We start from the raw sequence: 20,192 nt of genomic DNA on the forward strand, positions 1-20,192 counted from the left end.
AAAGTATACTCTCAATTTTTTTCAGAATTTTTCGAGATAATTTTTGATTTTTCGAAAAATCACAAAATTGAAATTTCCAAAAACGTCAAAAATTCTGAAAAAATTCAAGAGTATTCTTTGACTAATTCTAAGACATTTTTGTTCCTAGGAAATTTTTATTTAAGTTTATAGTTTTCGAGAAAAAAATTCTTAAATTTTACTAAAATAAACTTTCATCACATTTTTCTACGAAATAAAAAAATCAAGAATTATTCAAAGAGTGTCCGCAAATGTTTTCAAAATTTCTCGCGATTTTTCTAATTTTTACTATATTAATTTTTCTGAAAATTGAAAGTCTATGCCTTATCCAATTTTTGGACAGAAATGTCTTCAGCCATTTATATTATATAAATGTTGCCCGATTCTCACCGCGAGGAGGTAGACGTTACCGAGAATCTCATTTTTTTTTGTTTCTTTTTCATTTAAAAAAATTTTTTTATCATTTTTTTTCTATTTTTTTTAAATTATTTTTTTATTATATATTTATTATATATTCTTTATTATACATTTTATTATATATTCTGATATTTTCAATAATTTGATAAAATTTTTATTTGTTATACACAAAAGGCAAATGAGTTTTATTAATAAAACTTATTATTATTTATTATTTTAAGGATTTATTATTATTAATAAAACTCATTTGCCTTTTGTGTATAACAAATAAAAATTTTATCAAATTATTGAAATATTAGGGTAAATATATAATGAAAAAAATAATTTAAAAAAAAAAAATAGAAAAAAATAATAAAAAATTAAAAAAAAATGAAAAAAAAACAAAAAAAAGAAATGAAAAAAAAAAAAATAAAAAAAGAAATGAAAAAAAAAACAAAAAAAAACGAGATTCTCGGTAATGTCTACCTCCTCGCGGTGAGAATCAGGCAACATTTATATAATATAAATGGCTAAAGACATTTCTGTCCAAAAATTGGATAAGGCATAGTCTTTCAATTTTCAAAAAAATTAATATAGTAAAAATTAGAAAAATCGTGAGAAATTTTGAAAACGTTTGCGGACACTCTTTGAATAATTCTTGATTTTTTTATTTCATAGAAAAATGTGATGAAAGTTTATCTTAGTAAAGTTTAAGAATTTTTTTCTCGAAAACTATAAACTTAAATAAAAATTTCCTAGAAACAAAAATGTCTTAGAATTAGTCAAAGAATACTCTTGAATTTTTTCAAATTTTTTATGACGTTTTTGGAAATTTCGATTTTGTGATTTTTCGAAAAATCAAAAATTATCTCGAAAAATTCTGAAAAAATTGAGAGTATACTCTAACTAATTCTAAGACATTTTTGTTCTGAGAAAATTTTTACCAAAGTCTATAGTTTTTCGAGAAAATAATTTGTAAAGTTTAAAAGAAAAATATTTCATTTCGGCCGCCATTTTGTTTCACCAAAAACTTTAGATAATAAAATAGTTCCATTCCATTTATTTTAAGTTTAGACATCGGAGCCACGATCTAGATAGGTTTTAAGCATATAGAAAAATGTAAAAGGAACGAAAAATAATTTTAAACAAAAAATTTGATTGAAAAATCACGATTTTTTTTTATTTTTGATTTTTCCATGGTCTCCCATCTCCCAAAACTTTTTTTGGGAGATTTTTAACTATCGCCATTGGAAAGAGCACCCTTCAAAACATAGGAGACAGTGGTTCCCGAATTTTTGCTATTTGAATTCATTACATGTCGACAATTTAAACTTAGATATCGAAATCGTGTCTTTTGGGCGTTAATGAGTTATCTGGTCTTGTTTGGCAAATTCCTACTAGCATGTATTTTATACAAATGAGTAATTTAGAAGTATAAATTAAGAAGTATAAATTGATATGAATAAATAACATCTACAAATATCTTTTCAAGAATAACTATAAAAATGACGAAGACATTAAAAGAAATTTTACGAAGTTCTTTCATCTTTTGATTTGATAAAGTATTTATGACTTGTTTAAATGTCAATTTATATTATCCGTCACACATTGTAAAAAAACATTGAAAAATCAAAATCAAATCGAATACTCTAAAAATGAAATGATCAGAAAAGATTTGCTACCATTTATAACATGTACAAAAATATTATTTTCAAATAGAAAGCACTGAAAAAAATGAAGCCCGAAAACGCGTAAGCAAAAGTTATTCATATCAAAAGGAACTCATATAGAATCTTGTTAGCCTACAGATACATAGAACGACCGTTACGGAAATAAATAGTCTTGTCTTATCTTTCACTACAAAGGTCACTTTTCGTACTCGTTTCGTAAAAGTAATTTACCTTGAAAATACATTGTACGAACAAATTCCAATGTTTTTCTCAGAAACACGAAAACTGGTGGCCTTCTCGACGAAAATTTTTCTCTAAATGTGTTCAAAGGATTCGTCAAAGACACAGAGAAATAATTTTATTTAATAATTATTTAATAAATATAATACAAACTTATAAATAATGCAATAAAATATTGTTAAATAATTTTTTCAAAAACAACCTTATGGTAATAGCTTATGATAAGCATGAATGTCATATGTATATGTATATGTGTGTATATATATATATATATATATTATATATATATATATATATATACATACATACATACATACATACATACATACATACATACATACATACGTACGTACATACATACATATATACATACATAAAACACATACACACATACACGTTTTCTCGATTTGTATTTTTTAAATCATTTTTCAATCATTTTCAGTCTGAAGGAAGACAATATTTCAATAATTCATTAATCGAAATAGTTCAATCGATTGTATGTTTATATTAAGAAAAAGATAACAGTTTCGTTTTGACATGTTTACTATTTTTATGTATATCTTTTTTTTATTCACAAACATTAAAATTCGCTTAAGAACAAATAAAATTGTAAAATTAGTAATTAAAACAAAAATAAAAAAATTATTTATATATGTATACTTTATTAAATTCGTTTTAGATATTGTCTTTCGACGAAATATTCTGGTAAAATATTTAATATTAGTGGTCATTTACATCTCTATGTTATTTTTCAGAATTTTTTATAATTTCTCTATAATTCTGAAAGCGAAAAGATGTGCAAATAAATGTACTGAATAGTCGGGCGATTCGAAGGATGCACGAGCGCGGGCGCACGTCGGGCGGGTAACAGCGAAGAAGCGCGTGCACGCAAAGGCGAAAGGATGAAAGAGAATGAGAAGGGTGCAGCAGCAGCAGCAGTACCAGGAGAGATAAAGGGAATGACGAAGGGGAGCGGATTCGCGAATCGCGGTATCGTGTATAGGTGAGGCGGTAACCCAGTTTCACCAGTGCACCAGGTCAAGCTGCAGCACCATCGTGAACCGATCGATACCTATATGCACCCGGCGCACTGCTCACAGCCTAGATTCACCGCCTCTGGTCTAGGATAGGCGCAAGAAGGGGGATATCGCGTGACCTACATCATGGGGGAGGTAAAGAAGAAGTCGTGCTGTCGATCGTCTCAGATTCGAATCATAATTCGCTCCTCGTTTCGCCTTTTTGTTTCGTCGCAATTACGAAGACTCGAGAGATCTGCACGCACCTCTGGTATCTCTCACTTGCAAACAAGTTCCGAAAATCAGAAGTATCGAGATGACATTAAAGCAATATTCTTTCTATTCGAATACCGACCTGGCTTATGACAATGAGATGATTTATGAATTTACGAAAGATTTACAGGTAGATAGACGTCCCATTACGTGGGTCTTTTAAATCAAGTTTTCCTTTCTCTTCCTTTGTTCTTTCATATTTTAATGCGAGCGTATTTGTTCCTCGAATATCTATCGAGTGCATTTTCTTGTTTACTCTTTAAAAATAAAGAGAAATTCACAATGAAAATTTAAATAAAAGATTTTTGAAAACATATGAAAAATGTTGGTGCCGTCGTCTCTACGGGAGACTTTAAAGAAAACAGAATTTACCCAGAGGAGATAGAAAAGAAAGGAAGAGGAGAAGAAAAGAAGGTAGCAGACCTGTAACCTCGGACAACCTTCGGCTGTCGCAGTCCGAAGGTTTCAGCCAGACGAGACGAGCGGAGGTTCAAAATCCTCGAGCGAAAACAAGGCTCGGTCTGAATCATACCGAAAATATATATCTTGGAGATCTGCCGCGGACGCGCGAGCAGATCTTTTTTTCTCCACTTACTCAAGGCGCAGATTCGTACCCGTGTCTTTAAGAATTACTGAATTTTTTTTTAAAGTTTTTTGACGATTTAACGGACGAACCGTTTTCCTTGCGACATTGCGAGGATAAGTAAAAGGAGACAGAAATGTAAAAGTCATTTTTCTAGAAGTCTCTAAGCCCTCGAGTCGTTGACCTTGGAAAGGTAGCGTGGAAACCTCGTGGTGTCGAGTACGCGATAATACGATCTCTCTCGCTCTTTCTTGCGCTCCCCCCTCCCCCCGCCCCCTCTCATCTGTGTGGGCATTCGGTAGGTTAGCAGCCCGCGAAAGGCGAGAGAGCGAATGAACAGCGCGGAGTAAGGAGAGGAAGGTGGAGAAAGAGGATAATCACGCGTCGATGAATGTCTGGATGGGAGACGGAGAGTCTACGCGAGAAAAGGGTCGATATTTACCAGCCTTCCTCTCGTCTTTTTCCTCTCCCTCCCTGTTGTCGCCACCCTCCCGCCCGTCCCACCGGGCAACGACCTACCACCCTCGCTTCGCACGTCGGTTGCTCGTCTCTCTCGCCACCCTTGCGCTCGCGCGCCCTGTCCTACGCGTTGCGTTGCGTCGCGTCGCATCCTAATCCTCAAATGAACCTTGCTCTCTTCCTTTCCTCCACCCCTAACTGTCTAATTGAACGACACCGACATCGTGGTCATGAACGATCGTGCAACGCCCCCAAACGATATCTCGCGATCGTGCCTACCTCGATGACGTACGAGGCTCTTGCTATGCGCCTTCGTCTCGGTAAAACGTTTATCTCGCTAAAAAAATGTCATCATATCGTGAAGAAATTAAACATCGAGATTTCACGCTATAGTCTCACAGTGATCGATAATGCTCGATAAAATTTGCGATATACATGGAAAATCGCGCTGCCATGCCGCAAATTGAGAAACTAATCTCGAGAACATCGAGAAACTCGGTCGGTAAACAAAAAGTCGCGTAGCCGCGCATAAATATTCGGCCGAATAAATGAATATATGAAAAACAAGTTTATAAAACACTTAGCTTGATGTTTAATAATGTCTGAATAATACAATGTAGCATTAAATTATAATAAATAAATGTGGCATGTAATTAATAAATAAATTTAACTGTTATGAAAATTCTTTGGCATTTTTTATTCAGACAAATCAATTACGAATCAATCAAATCATCGCTCTTTCTCTTTGATCTTTGAAGTGAAATTTGTAAATATACGGAATATTGAAAAAAACAATCAAAAAAACTTGAAATAAATAAATATATATATATATATATATATCACTCGATAAATTGAGTAAAATTATTTGAAGAAATTCAATTAATTTTATTTCAATATATTCTAAACGTAAAATATGGAATTTTGTATCTTTATTCAATTTAATTGTTTTAAGTCTGATTTCATTTTTTTATTTAATATTCTATAACTATTAACATCGTTAATAAATAAATCCGTGCAAATAATGTAGTGCACGCAGTGAGATGGAATCGAAGCGGAAGTGGCGAGACTATTCGTCGATCTGATAACATCCACTTCTTCATTGATGCATGGTCAGCGACCACGTGGTGAAAATATTCCACGTTTTATTATAGCAAAATATCACCAAAAAATTTTTATTTAGCAACCTATTAAATTTAATTCTAAAGACACTCTCTAACATCTCCCGCAGTGAAGGGTTCAAGTATTAAATTGAAATTTCGAAAACATGTCATCTTTGGCAAATTAGTCTTCGAGCAATTTCTGATCTGACTTGATTAGCGGCATAGCTGCTGCTCATGTATACCTTTGACAGCCTTTAATAGCAAATCGTGTCGGTGCATCGATGCATCGTATTTCTTAAGAGAAAATTATTTCTTTTCTCTTTCTCTCTCTCCTCGTCTTCCGGAAGGGAAAAAGATTTTCTTTTCAGATCAATTTTTCTTCAAAAATTCACAAACGGAAATATCATTCGATGACAACTTTTCACAATTTTCTATAAGTTAACGGATCAAAATAAGCAGAACCAATTCTAATATTTTTATTTGTTGCTGTAATTTTTTTTTAAAAATGATGTTCTGTCAAAAAAAGATTAAGTTAGCGGGACAATATACATGTAATAATAAATATTAGAAAAAAAAATATATATATATATTTTGTAATAAAAATAGCAGAAAAATTTATTATTCATTTGTTGCTCTCGAGATATTCATGTTCCAAATTTCTTTCTCGCGAAATAAGTATAAACAGTAGAGAGAGAAACCACTCAGCGTGCAGCCAGTCACAAGAGTAAACTACTTGAAAAAAATTTGTTGCTGGCTTAATTTTGGCACTGGAACATTGAATGAATTTGTTGCTTTTCAGATATTAATGTTTCGAGCTTGTTGCTCGTAAAATAAATATAAACAATAGGGAGAAACCACTCAGCGTGCAGATAGAATACTGTTTATAATTTTATATATCATTCTATACTTTGTTGCGTCTTTTAATATGTATTTTATGCATGTTTATATTTTAAATCTTTTAATCTTTAAATTAATTAAATATTTTAAATCCTCTACATTACACATTGCACATAAACTAAAAAACGGAACTCTGAATCCTGACAAGCCGTCTAAAGCCAAGCTTCACGCTTGACTCATGTGAATATATGACAAAATTAAAAAATTATCCAGTCGCGCGTAAAAGTGCGCTTTCTACCAGGAACTGTTTAGAAGCTGGTTTCAGCGGAATGGCCGGTACACTTTGCACACATGCTAAATGTCACAATGTTAGAGCGCGCGACTTAACTACCAGCCTTCGTTCCGAACCGTTTTATTACGCGTATTCGTACGAAATTCGCAGCAGATCACACATTACAAGAATACGCGAAGATAAAGCATGTAACGTTCGTTGATGATACATCAGGTACGAAGAAGCGTCGAGCGTCGATTGAAAAACTTCAAATAATTCTTTCTTTCTTTAATATCGAGGCTGCGTTTCGTTATTTACTGCTAGTACTGAAAATATATAGTTCGCGTCACATAGATTATAGATTTTCAGTACTGGCGTGAATATTGGAATGCGCCTTGAATACGAGATCCTCTTTACAAATCGCGCTGTTGCGGAAGATTCCGCAAAACCGACAAAAACCAAAGATAACGAACGGCACGTGATCTAGATAATTCGATCTATGCAACGAACGTAACGTAACCGTAAAATGATCAGTCGGCGAAGAGAGAGGAGAGATGGGGGGGAGTGAACGGTTAGTTTCTCCCCGGATGTTCGGTGGCCTCTTTCTTGAGCGAGCGGCCTTGCCAGGAATGCGCATTTTCTGTCAGTTCTCCGTCTATCCTTCGGCTTCGATTCGAATCTATATGCGCCGATGGCCACCTTTCACCCGTCGTCGCGTCCGCTCGCGAGTGATCGAGTCTCATTACTCGAAACTAAACGATTTATTTGTATTATATTTGTATTATTTCCTAATGACGTAAAGCGACTTCCAAGTCAAGTCGTTTTACGTCATCAGGAAATAATACAAATAACGCGAGAGCAATGGAAAATAACAAGAGGGGGGAGATATTTCGCTTCGTCTCTCAAACGCGGGATATTTGAAATGGCAAATTTGCGCAATCATCAGCCTGCAGACATCCGGACATCCGGTCGGTCACTCGTCTTTTCCGATTGCGTTCAGATTATGTGTCTCTTCGAAAGAAACGCGAGAATTATCTGACATGTGTTTGTAAGAATTATATAATGTCACGTATAAACAGAGCGCTGTATCTGAGCGCGGATTCGCATAAATCAATGGACGGACTTCCATCTATCTGAGACTGAATGCTATTCAAGCTATGATCTTTTCTGGAAACTTTTCTGGAAAAATATAATAAAAGGAACGAATAATGGGAAGAAAAGGCCTGTTTTTTTTATCTCAAAATTATAGAAAGGCACGTTGAAACATTTGTCAATGTTCCAACTCGCATTCTGTCCGATTTGAGCATCAAGTTTTAAATAAATTTACTTTCGCATATTTTCACCGTCGTTGGCTCTTCGCTCTCAAAAAACGTACAACATCCTACCTTAACGGTGTGAAACGGTTTTCGATTTACCGTTAAGCGCACCAACCGACAATGGACAGAATGTTTAACATGTACATCATCGGATCACGAATTAATTGATTTGACCGCTTATTACTTGGTCGTCCCTCTTATTCCAACAAATATCCATTCGCGGATCAGAAAGAGAAAGGTACCGACAATACGTCAAGATATGAGCGAATAAGCTAGCGACGTAAGTTTGCATTCTCCTTTCAATAATTGTAATATCTTGTTTATTTCACTTTTTCATCATGAGCAAAAAGCAAATTGATATGAATTTCAATTGTCAACGACGTAATTCATTACGACGTAAAATATATGTACGTTTCCTCGCTCAAAGCAAAGCGAGTTAACTCTGTTAAATATTTGCAATAAACAAAATTAAATAATGTCAAACAACAGACACCATGGTGACTGAAACACTTAAAATATATATAGACAATCGTTATCAATATTCAACATTCCAATTAAATGAATATTCCAATTAAATTCCAATGAAAATCTCATATTTTTTCATTTACAAAATCGACGATTAATATCTAGTTGTGAAATAATTATACTACTTACTATATATAAGTTCGTCGCTGTCGCGCGCGTTACGCAATTACGTTCGTGTTGCCCTTTGCGGTGGATTCCTTACTCAACGAGACGCGACACGAAACGAGACCTTGACGAGCTCGGTAGACGAGGCACCGGCCGTCTAACGGAGCGTCGCATCCTTCGCATAAAAACAAACGTGCCACGGTCGAGTTCCTGGAAAGCTTTTCGGAGCGCAGCGGCGCGACGTTAGTTTTCTTTCTTCTATTGATTAGAGCATCGAGATATATTTATCAACAAAAGAGATAAGGCACATTTTATCGACAAAATATGTTTCCTCAATTTGGAGAAAGTTATCGAAATCTGAGATATTTCAGGCATTCAAGAAACGTGTTGCTTCACTCTACCAAAATAGAAACGCAAACAATACCGCAGATCAGATAGCTTCGTTGATTAGAGGGATGGAAGAGAAGACGATAACCTTCTTATTATCTAGTCAGAACAAATGAGACGTATATACGTTGAGAAATCGAAGCAAAAAAACTTTCGAAAGAAGCGGACCCATCGCTCTCATGGCATACAACCAAAACGGGATGACACGTGTTTACCAGCCTACACGCGAAGTCGTGTCGCGTGATTACTGGCCATTCGAGGAACATCGAGTATGAACAGGTGAACGACGAGCGGCAACGTTGTCACGTGGTCGCGGGTAATACCATGGATAGATGCCGCGAGTAGACGCCACGCCACGCCACGCCACGCCACGCCACGCCACGCCACGCCACGCCACGCCACGCCACGCCACGCCACGCCACGCCACGCCACGCCACGCCACGCCACGCCACGCCACGCCACGCCACGCCACGCCACGCCACGCCACGCGACATCTTTCGAACGTTCCGGCAACATTAGTTTTGCGTAATATCTCCATCTAATAATATTACGTGTCAATAATGACACGAAAAAGGAAAAGATTCGGCTCCTTGCAACTTAAAGCGACGAAGGAAGAGTGATTCGCGCGAAAAATTAACGACGCAGATATGAGACGTAAGTGTAAAAACGTAAGGGCACGAATTCGCACCGGCGCGTCAACGTCGGCACGCGCGCGCGCATGATAAACTCACCTATCAACGTGGACATTTCTGCCATGGGCCGTCGTCCTGTGCGCGGTGACCGTCGGCGACAGTTTACACTGGCGATAAGTACGTGGACCGTAATCACATCGAGCACATGGTTTTCTTTTTTTTTTCTTTTTTTTCTCTCGTTTTTATTGACGTAACCGTCTATCAACCTTATCGTCCGCCCCTTCTTCGTTAGCGCACAATGACACGCGCGATCGCATGAGTAGCGATCTCTCTATCGGGCGTGTCGGAAACAAAACGAGACAAGAGCGTGACGAGACGTGATATATTCGCGCGTTACCCCGATTACATCCGTTTACCAGACGCGAGAAGAAACGTTCCAAGGAAATTATGTAATCTCCGCATAGAAACGGAACGGATGTCTTCCTCTCTCGCTCTTTATCGCCCTATCTCTCTCTTGCTCCGATGCGTTTTCGCGAACGACGTTTTTGAACGCGTTAGTAGCGATTCGAGCGGAACCCGATGCCGCGCTGCTGTTGCGCTACGCGTTACGCGCGACCGTCAACCACTCGTTACTCCTCGCGTTAACGGGGAGAAAGAGAAAAAAAAGTAAAGAAAAGTAAAGAAAGAAAAAGAAAAAAAAACACAAAAGCCGAATATTACATATATATTCGACGTGACACTCTCGTCCGATCTTGATACGGAACACTCACTGTCAAAGAATCGTAACACGCGGTATCAGCGACCATATGCTCGTGTTCCAAAGAGAGGTTGCGGACGGCAAATACGAAACGAGAGTGCGGCGCTGCGTGGCTGCCAATTGCCACATGTACCAGAGTCCGACCACTCGGCTGGCATCGCGCGACTTCGGGAGACCCCGACGATCCGCCGTGACTTCGCGAGACTTCGCCGGACTCCGCGCGCGACTTCGTGAGACTTCGCGCGGCCTTACGTTCTATCTCTCTCCTGACCTTCCTTCTCCTTCCTTCTTTCTTTTGCTCCTCCTAATTATACTGTCGCTCCTTCGACATGCCGCACGTGTGCATGTATAGGTGTGAAAAAGTTCTGCAGAAACATTTTCCGATTGTTTTCATACAATGAACAAAGAGAAAAATTTTTTTTTTTCACATTAGATAAGTAATAAATTTTTGTGTAACATAAATTAGGAAGATACATCAAAAACTTATAGGTTGTTATTAATATTATATTTATAATAGAACACAATAGTAATAATTTTTAATATTACTATCTTAATAATTTTAGCTTTCGATTCATGGATTAATAGATGTAAATTTCAAGTGTTATCAAATCCATTTTTATTGGATATTTGAGAACTCGTCAATATACATATATATTACCGATCTGTATTATCAAACGCGAGAAAAATTAATTTATCGGACGTATGTCACAAGAAAAAAAAACTTAACGATCTCTTACTCCTCAATATAACTGCAGCGAGGAATCAAGTGTCTCAGAAAAGGCAGAATCTTATGAAATTCCACTCCACGAGACAATACATTATTGCTTTGAATAATGTTTTCTAATTTTAATTTTTTAATATGCGTATATGCGATTTGTAATTGTATCGAATGATGTAACACGTCGTACATATTAATGTATCTATGGAAATCCTAAATTACTATCTAATTTACGACCGATTGAATCCGAAAATAAGTTAACGATGTAAATTTTCACAAGATAATAATTTTCGATCGTTAATTTTCCATTAAATTGGGACGTTTATGAAAAATTCATAAACAAATATGGTTATTATGTCTATTTATATACATGTCTAATAATTATATACATTGATTATAAAGAACTTATTAAAGAACTAATAATTTTGCGTATACATATTTTATTCTTTTTAGAGGAAATATTACATGGAAAGAAGGAAAGAACGCGTTGTTGTGCAAAGTGTTTTAACAATACGAGGTGAAAGAAATACGTTTTAATAGAAATACTTTCCTCATTTCAATGCAAAAATATCCCGAAAAAAAGAATGTACGGTTTTTCGTCGAATTATATAAGGATACATTCCTTGTTATAAAGATCCTGTCCATTTGTCCTAATACGTGACTTTACTTATGTATACTCGATACTTACACTTCTTATTTTTCGAGACGAGGCGATATCAGGCAATACATCGATTACCGTCAGAGCGGTCGACGCTACGTCACGATTCGCATGGAGGAAGCTCCTCTGTCTCCCACCTCTGCTTTTAATAGACGCGATTCAACAGTTTGCCACACGTAGTGCCGGCCAATCATAGTCATCACCTCGTCCTCTTCGTTCTCCTCGCCCTTCTTCCCGCGCATACTTATTATCCATCCTCTGTTTATTTCACGCAGAAAAAAGCCGTGTCCTTGTTTCATCGAGAGAGAGCTTGCACGGACAGCGAGGGGGGAATGAGGAAACGCGGAAGGAAAGAAAAGAGACATAGACGGAATGCTACACTGATATATATTTTTGCCGAAACGGGGAACGGGGAATGAATGGCGAGATAAGCGGGGCCGATCGCTTCGAAAATGTTACGGCGGCGAGCGGCAGTCTGCCACTAGTCAAGACGAAAGTGAAAGCATCACGTTCGAGTCGAATCTTTAGCACCGTGGCTTTATGCTTCCGCCTTGATTTCCTAAGAAAGATGAGATATTCGCGAAATTTTGTGGCGAGAGTGATATCTCTCGGGTTACTTGTAACGAGTAAACTAGCATTTATGTCAAATATGTCAATCAAAACATATACTCCCCCCTCGCACGCACGCACGCACGCACGCACGCACGCTCGCACGCACGCACGCACGCACGCACGCACGCACGCACGCACGCACGCACGCACGCACGCACGCACGCACGCACGCACGCACGCACGCACGCACGCACGCACGCACGCACGCACGCACGCACGCACGCACGCACGCACGCACGCACGCACGCACGCACGCACGCACGCACGCACGCACGCACGCACGCACGCACGCACGCACGCACGCACGCACGCACGCACGCACGCACGCACGCACGCACGCACGCACGCACGCACGCACGCACGCACGCACGCACGCACGCACGCACGCACGCACGCACGCACGCACGCACGCACGCACGCACGCACGCACGCACGCACGCACACACTTGTCATTATACAATACACCGAGTCGAACTTGAGATAAAGCATAAATTAAAAGCGTGATCCGAATGAATCATATTTCCAGAATTTTCTTGTACCGATAGCGCCATCGGGAGATGTTTGGCCTTATTGATAATCGCTACTCTGGCTAACTGTTGCCGCTACTACCACTATTGTTAATCGCGAGAAACCGCTTCTTAACGAGATTACGGAAGCCAGGAAAGATTGCGAGCGCGAACATCGCCGTCGTTCCACTTGCGCCGAGTGTCGAACTCGACGCAAGCCGACATTGCAGGAACAAGAGGTTTTGCTTTCATGTCGAGCCACATCTGCATGACCCGACGGCGAATAATAGTTCTTTTCAAAATTTCAAAATACGAGTAGGAGTGAAGAAAAAAAGGAAAAAAAAAATGTAGGCGAGCGCAGATGTAGGTGCGCGTGCTTTATAGTAAAAACAATCGACTCGAGGCAGAAGCCAAGGTCGAGAAACTAAAAATGGTGTTGCAAGTGCCGATCAAATCCGATCTGTTCATTCCGCATAACGGAAAGTTCAAATGATTGATCCGTGATCCAATCTGCGGCCTTGAGAAAAAGACGGGGAAGAGATAATTCTTCACTTTTCTTTCTGCGAATTGTTTACTTGAACTTCCGTCTCCTAGAAATTTTTGTTTTCCGTAGGCACGCATATGCAGTTCAATTCTCAACGCGATCACATTCCGAAGAGAGAGAGAAAGAGAGAGGAAACCTAGCGCACTAATTTTCAGATTTTTATCGCGAAATAGACTCTTATTTCAAATTATTTTTTTTTTGTTTTGTCTTGCTTGAACGTCGGATAGATTTCAGTATATTCTCGATCGTTCAATCTTATCCGTTCGGCAAAGAAAAAACACGGGCAACACGCGACGAGAGACATTGCCGTTCCTCTTTTCTCGAAGCGTACGTGCCACATGCCGCGTGGTCGACCTAACCTCAAATAACACTTTTTTACCCCATGGAGTCACATGTGCGACAATGAAAGTCGCTACGAGCGAACGCTCTCGTGTACATTTTCGATCACCATCAACAATTGATACATTCCACGGCGTCCTAACGAAATTCGAAGATCGAAGATACTATAGATATATTTTTGCAAATTTTACGCACGTGGTCCTTATAAACTGCAGAAAAGAGACGCATTCTCGTGTCTCGAGATGATCGAAAAAGGACTTACCGGCATTCAGAAACCGGGTATTCGTTGTGACCACGGCGCTGTAGGTCTGTGGGGAGTGCACGACAGGCTGGTTGATGATAATCTGATGCTGATGCTGATGCTGATGCTGATGCTGATGCTGATGCTGGTGCTGATGCTGTGGCGGATTGTGATGAGGTTGTGGCTGCTGCTGTGGCGGTGGCTGCTGGTGCTGGTGGTGTTGCTGCGGCTGCGAGTGATGTTGCGGGTGATGATGCTGGGACAAGTGGTGGTGTTTCCCCTTGGTCGGCATGCTCATCGCAGGCGTGGGCCTCCCTCGTGCGAACTGTCCTTACAAACCTGCGATCTTATGCGGTTCGCACTCATAGGTACGTTATATTCTCACGTATCGAGGGTTCCACGATTATGGCTGACGAGATATCTTATTCGCGATACGGGAAAGATATATATATATCTGCGTCTTCGAATCGTAGTGCCGTGCGATCGGCAGCGATTTACAGAACGATCGGGCCACAAATGTTTAGTGGCGCGCGCGCGTGCGCGCACGCACTCCCTCGTTCACTCGACGAAAACGATATCGCGTGCACGGAGGGAAGGGACCGCGGCTCACGCGCGTGTATCTTCCACGTATTTTCGTCGCCGTCGCGCGCACTTGTTCTTATCCGTCCGTATATCGGGCGTCCGCGTTGCGCCCCGCCGCGTGACGATCGTTCGTTTTTCGCGGTAATCCTGCGACGTGCCCTCGCGATGTGCCCCCGCGCTTGGCTGCCCACACGCGAAAGAGAAGAACGTTTCGCTTGCGCGCAATCTCTCTTCGCATAATCACGTTCACGTCGGCTAGCCAATTACGGACGGAGCAACGACGCGAGGGAAATCGTACAACTCGCGTGACCACGCCGCCGTCAAGTCGAAGAATATAACGCCGTTACCACGCGTACTCGATCACTCGCTCAATTCTACTACCACCCGACGCAACATTCGTAGGGGAGAATGATCACGTTACGAGCACTCGGCTTTCCTACCGTTCACAGAGACACTAGAAAACAGATGCCTAGGGAATTCCGCCATTTTCGACCGCGTGTCGACTCGCGCGATATGCACTAGATTGCCTCAAGAATTTATAGGCCTGTTCTTTTTGGCTGAACTGCTAGTTTACAGTTTATCTTTCTTTCTTACATTGGAAGAAGAAAGATAAACTCTCTGACTAGTGCAGCCAGTTTAGCTAAAAAGAACAGACCCTATGGCATAGGGCTGGTTTATGCTTCGGTCTTAGGCCAGTGTTCATGGTCAATAAATGCAAGTAAAATGAATTATTATTAATGGCATAAAATAGTAATGTTTGGAGCATTACTTTTACTATCAAGTGCTTGTATAGCATATTTCTTATTTTAAAAGCAAGAAAGAAAGAAAACACGGAGATATGCTGTTCGGCCAATGAATCAAAAAAGACATGAAAACATGATATTTTTTTCTTAATTTATTTCTATAATTTGGATTTTTCTTATTCCACACATCACATCAAATTGTTGAAGACATTCAATCAAGAGTACGTTCCTTTATTCACTCCGAGTGCTCATGCTATGATGTAATGGAAGTATACTGCGGCTATTGTTCTGTTTTAGTTTCTTGCGCTTTTTAACTACTTCAAGATTATAAAGCGGAACACAGTTGCAGTTGTTTTCTGAAGCTCCAACTGATAAAAATAATGGCTAGCATATCTAATATTTAAAAAAATATAATTTTATTGTATATATTAAATATAATACATATAAAAATAATAATAATAAATAAATGATAAATAATAAAAAAACTAATAATAATAAATAATTTTATATTATATAATATAATAATTTTATTATATTATATTATTTCATATTATACGCTTTATTTTCTTCAGCATCAATCAAGGTTATTTCAGTTTCCATAGAAGCAGCCATCTTTGTGCTCTGACTTTACCTCGCTGGTTGCAATAGCCGCAACAGGAAGTACAAAATCAATGACATCATAGAATTCAAGGCAGTACTTTCGTAGTGCACCGCTCTCTATATCGGAACGCTATTCGTTCTGATAGTATTGAGAGTACCGATAGTATTCGGAGTGAATAAAGGAACGCACCTCAAATTTGCATCCGACATTTTCTCTTCCTATCGCACTTTTTTATCGCGCATGCACATCACGTTTTTTGGAAGGAATTAAGACTTCTTAGGAATTAAGACTTCTAACTCTCGCACACTGAACGCGACGAGCGATGAGCGATGAGCGATGAGCGATGTCCAATTACTTTTTCAAACGTCACATTCGAAAGCAAAACTCTCATTGGACATCGCTCATCGCATTCAGTGTGCGAGAGCCATAATGCTGGATTCAGACCAGCGCGATGACGCGACACGCGATGCGCGATACCCAATGAGCGTATAGCTTCTCGGAAAAGCTGAGTCTATCTCAATTTCTTATGATTTAAAGCTTAAATCACCTATTGTAGACTAGGACTAAAAGTTAAAAATAAAGAATGTTATATGCCATATGGTATTCTTCATTTCCAATTTTTGAGGTTAAGGGCCGCAGCACACACTTCTGCATAAGGCCTAATGCATAATGCATAAAAAAAATTAACCATTAATTTAATTAAATTAATTTTAAAAAAATTAATTTAATTAAAAATTAATTAAAAATTAATTAAAAAATTAACAATCAGAATCTTTTATTTCTATTATGAGGATAGAAATGGAGGAAAATGATTGATTCATTTTCTTATGCATTTGCATTGTGCGTTATGCAGAAGTGTGTTGCGGCCCTAAGACTAAAGGCCATGGCAAAAAATTTTAGTGATAATCGTAAGATCGTAAGTGAATTGACCAACTACAATCGATTATTTTTAAACTATAAGGAGAAAAATTGGTTCTGATTGGTCAATTTGCTTATAATCTTACAATTACGATTAAAATTTTTTCACGTGCAATGACCTAAGACCGAAGCATAAATCAGCTCTGAAATTAAAATTGATCTGTAGAAATGAGTAATAAATAGTTAACTCGCACGCGATTTAATAAATCATATATATATTTCTGCAAATTATATTTTCAATAATCTAGATTGCAGGCGAGTTGACACGAAAAATAGCACCGTGTATCACAGCCTTTATTTGAAAAGCTAATTAATATATAATATATAATAATGATTTTACAATTTTTAATAATTATATTTATATTTTATTTTTATTTTGTAGTATCAGAATAAAAAAATTTGCTCTTTTTGTTTTGATTGGTCAATTAAATTCTATTCTATCTATCAAGTATGGTTTTGGAACGCCTTGTTTATTTAAAACAATTTCCGTGGCTGCGTTCCGTAACTTACTGGCAGTACTGCCAACATGATGTCATTATAGTGTGCTATGCAAGCGTTCCATTTTTACTAGTTCACTATCGCTGTATTGTGAAATTGGTGGAAACGGATTGAACAGTACGCTGTCATATAATAATATAATATAAGAAAATGGAAAAAGTTTTTATAATTAATAATATTGCACATATAATGGAATCAAATAGTGATGAATCTGATAGTAACTCTGATATAATAGAAAAAATGTTAATAATATTAAAGAAAAGTAGAAATTCAAATTCTATACCTAAAATACGTTATAGAAGATATAGTATCTCGATATACAAACAAAGAATTTAAAACTCACTTTCGATATATTTTTATAATCTTTTATTCTTTGTAGATACGATAAACTGTTTCTGTAATTTTACTAAAATATATATTTAATATATATTTATTTTAGATTACATCGGAATATATTTTTTTTTATATTGGAATTAATAGGGTTATTTTAGAAAGGGATGAAAAATCAGATAGATGCACGATCTCTCTGAAAAGCAATTAAAGCAATAATTTCGTATAAAATAATGTTTATACAAACTTGGTGTAGCGCGAATAAGCGAATCCGCTATAATATAAATATCAAACTTTATTTTTATCTCTTATACTTTTTGTGCGTTTTCTTTATTTATTATTATTTTATATTAAATATTTGTTTCTGCATCGAGTAGGGTTAACTTTTTTTTCTTGAAAGTCGCCATTTTGTATTGTGACTGCTGCATCTTTTTAGCTACAATAACCGCAGCAGGAAGTGACGACAAAATTTATGACGTCATTATTCGTAGTGCTATCGCAGCACACTGGAATGAATTTCGGAACGGCGTTACAGTATTGCCAGTGCTGACAGTGAATTACGGAACGTAGTTTGTATTGTAAAACGTTGCAAAGTGCAGTAAACAACAATTGAAAAAGTATCACTTTTTGAAATAGGTTAAATTTGTATCATGTATTATCATATATAAATGAAGAATATTTGTTGAATTTCGATGCTTTTGCCATAATCCATATATTTTCCATTTTTCATTACACGAGTTAAAGGTACTATTTCTCCATCCGGAGATAAAATATAACCTCAAAATATACACTTTTTAATTAATTTTCTTCTCTTTCTTCGTCTTATCTTAAAGAGTCCTCCGTTTGCATTACTTGTTTTATCGAAGATGAATTCTCATGGAAAAGCAGAGACTGACCGACTTAAAAAAAATTTGGAGGAGCAACTGGATCGTCTTGTGCAGCAGCTAGAAGATTTGGAAGATTGCAGGTTTCCTTTCATTTTATTATTTTTTTTAGAAATGTCAAGTCCGCTTAAATTTTTCAAATATTTTATATTTATATTTATATATATATTTATATATATTTATATATAGATTTATACTAATTACTTTATTAACAGAGTTACCTTCGATGAGACAGATTATCAGGAATGTAAGGAAGATACTATGGAGCAACTCCGCGAGTTTAATGAAAGCCTACAAAGAATGATATCTGGAAATATGACCTTGATTGATGAACTTGGAGCAATGCAATTGGTATATATACATCCTATATTTTGCCTACTTAAATGTTTCACAATAATCTGATATTTCTGATTAATCAATTATAAATTTTCAACAGGCGACTCAAGCCGCTATCAGTGCAGCCTTTCAAACACCAGCTGTAATAAGGATGTTTGGGAAGCGAGAACCCACTGGACTTAAAGAGCGTCTTTCGCAAATTGATCGTGACGCAAAATTAGGAAAACTAAATAAAGAAATCGCTGATCGCCAACGAGGAGAAATACTAAGCGCTTTAAAGCAACTCGGAGAAAAGTTGGAACCATCTGAATTACAATTATTAGAGCGATTATCTTTAAATAATATAGATACTACTAGATATGTGCAAGTTACTGAAACAGCAGAAAAGAGTAAAATAGCTTTAGACATAGTCGGCAAGGAAGTTAAAGCTTCTCAAGATACTTAAACTGATTATTAATGATTTTGTTATAACCAAAATATCTCTTATTTATCATTGTTTTTAAAGTTTTCGTAAAGAGCTTTCTTATCGAATGACGAGATTTGTATGTTACGTATAATCCTTATGCTAAAGTTTTTACATACATATCCTTTTTTTTAAGTTTTCATAAAATTTAAAGTTTTGATATTAAAGCAAATATCTTCTCTATTCTTATCAATTAAAATATATGAGAAAAATGATTACGCAATTGAAAATTTCATTTTCTATCTTATTCTTTCTAATGCAGCTGCAACATAATATTACAATTGTTATTTGTAATGTAAACAAATAATTCTCTATCATATAAGTTTTAAATATGCAAGTATAATTAAATAATATAAGAAACATTTATATATAATTTTTATGCCTTTTATTTATTTATAAACATGAATTATTTTATGTTAAGAGAAGTATTTACTGTGTAACAACTACATCAAATTAGATTTTATAATATATGTTAATGTATTAGATACAAAACATCCATGATAAAGCTTGTATATTGTTCACAAAATTATTACATAAACCATGAAATAGATTGATGTTTGATGTGACTTACCGTTTTCATTTAAGGAAATTCATCATATTTCATCTGATAAGGATTAAAATAAAAATCATAAAG

At 36.9% G+C, this 20,192-nt stretch overlaps 2 protein-coding genes across 4 annotated transcripts in view; one reads left to right on the forward strand and one right to left on the reverse strand.

Annotated features, from left to right (window-relative positions):
* The window catches only part of Eif4g (eukaryotic translation initiation factor 4 gamma), a 53,094-nt gene extending 37,878 nt beyond the window's left edge, over positions 1–15,216 (reverse strand). Inside the window, exon 1 of one of the 2 annotated variants that reach the window (XM_089072976.1) lies at positions 14,225–15,216. In XM_089072976.1, coding sequence (XP_088929102.1) covers positions 14,225–14,501 — 277 coding nt within the window. In that variant the 5' untranslated portion in view covers positions 14,502–15,216. Of the gene's footprint in view, positions 1–9,927; positions 10,706–14,224 lie in introns of those variants that run through there. The other variant, XM_089072977.1, reaches the window with a different exon arrangement.
* A 3,152-nt stretch (positions 15,217–18,368) lies between these two features.
* LOC105428128 (protein LZIC) lies at positions 18,369–20,124 on the forward strand. Of its 2 annotated transcripts, none has more exons than XM_089072993.1 (4): positions 18,369–18,619; positions 18,742–18,842; positions 18,975–19,110; positions 19,196–20,124. In XM_089072993.1, the coding sequence occupies exons 2-4, from the start codon at positions 18,742–18,744 to the stop codon at positions 19,538–19,540; spliced, it is 582 nt and encodes a 193-aa protein (XP_088929119.1). In that variant the 5' UTR covers positions 18,369–18,619; the 3' UTR covers positions 19,541–20,124. The 2 variants fall into 2 exon arrangements, with proteins under 2 accessions (XP_088929119.1, XP_025074300.2); XM_025218515.2 differs by having other exon boundaries at positions 18,372–18,619; positions 18,709–18,842.
* The last annotated feature ends 68 nt before the right edge of the window (positions 20,125–20,192 follow it).

The sequence above is a fragment of the Pogonomyrmex barbatus genome, unplaced genomic scaffold (genome assembly GCF_055798465.1).
Source record: "Pogonomyrmex barbatus isolate J1 unplaced genomic scaffold, ASM5579846v1 scaffold14, whole genome shotgun sequence".
NCBI classification, from domain to species: Eukaryota; Metazoa; Arthropoda; class Insecta; order Hymenoptera; family Formicidae; genus Pogonomyrmex; species Pogonomyrmex barbatus.

Excerpts from the sequence above, each read along its gene's own strand:
- LOC105428128 (XM_089072993.1), top strand. The coding sequence starts at position 18,742 with ATGAATTCTCATGGAAAAGCAGAGACTGACCGACTTAAAAAAAATTTG. Across the intron at positions 18,843-18,974 it reads GAAGATTTGGAAGATTGCAG|AGTTACCTTCGATGAGACAG; the intron begins GTTTCCTTTCAT and ends CTTTATTAACAG. Across the intron at positions 19,111-19,195 it reads AACTTGGAGCAATGCAATTG|GCGACTCAAGCCGCTATCAG; the intron begins GTATATATACAT and ends AATTTTCAACAG.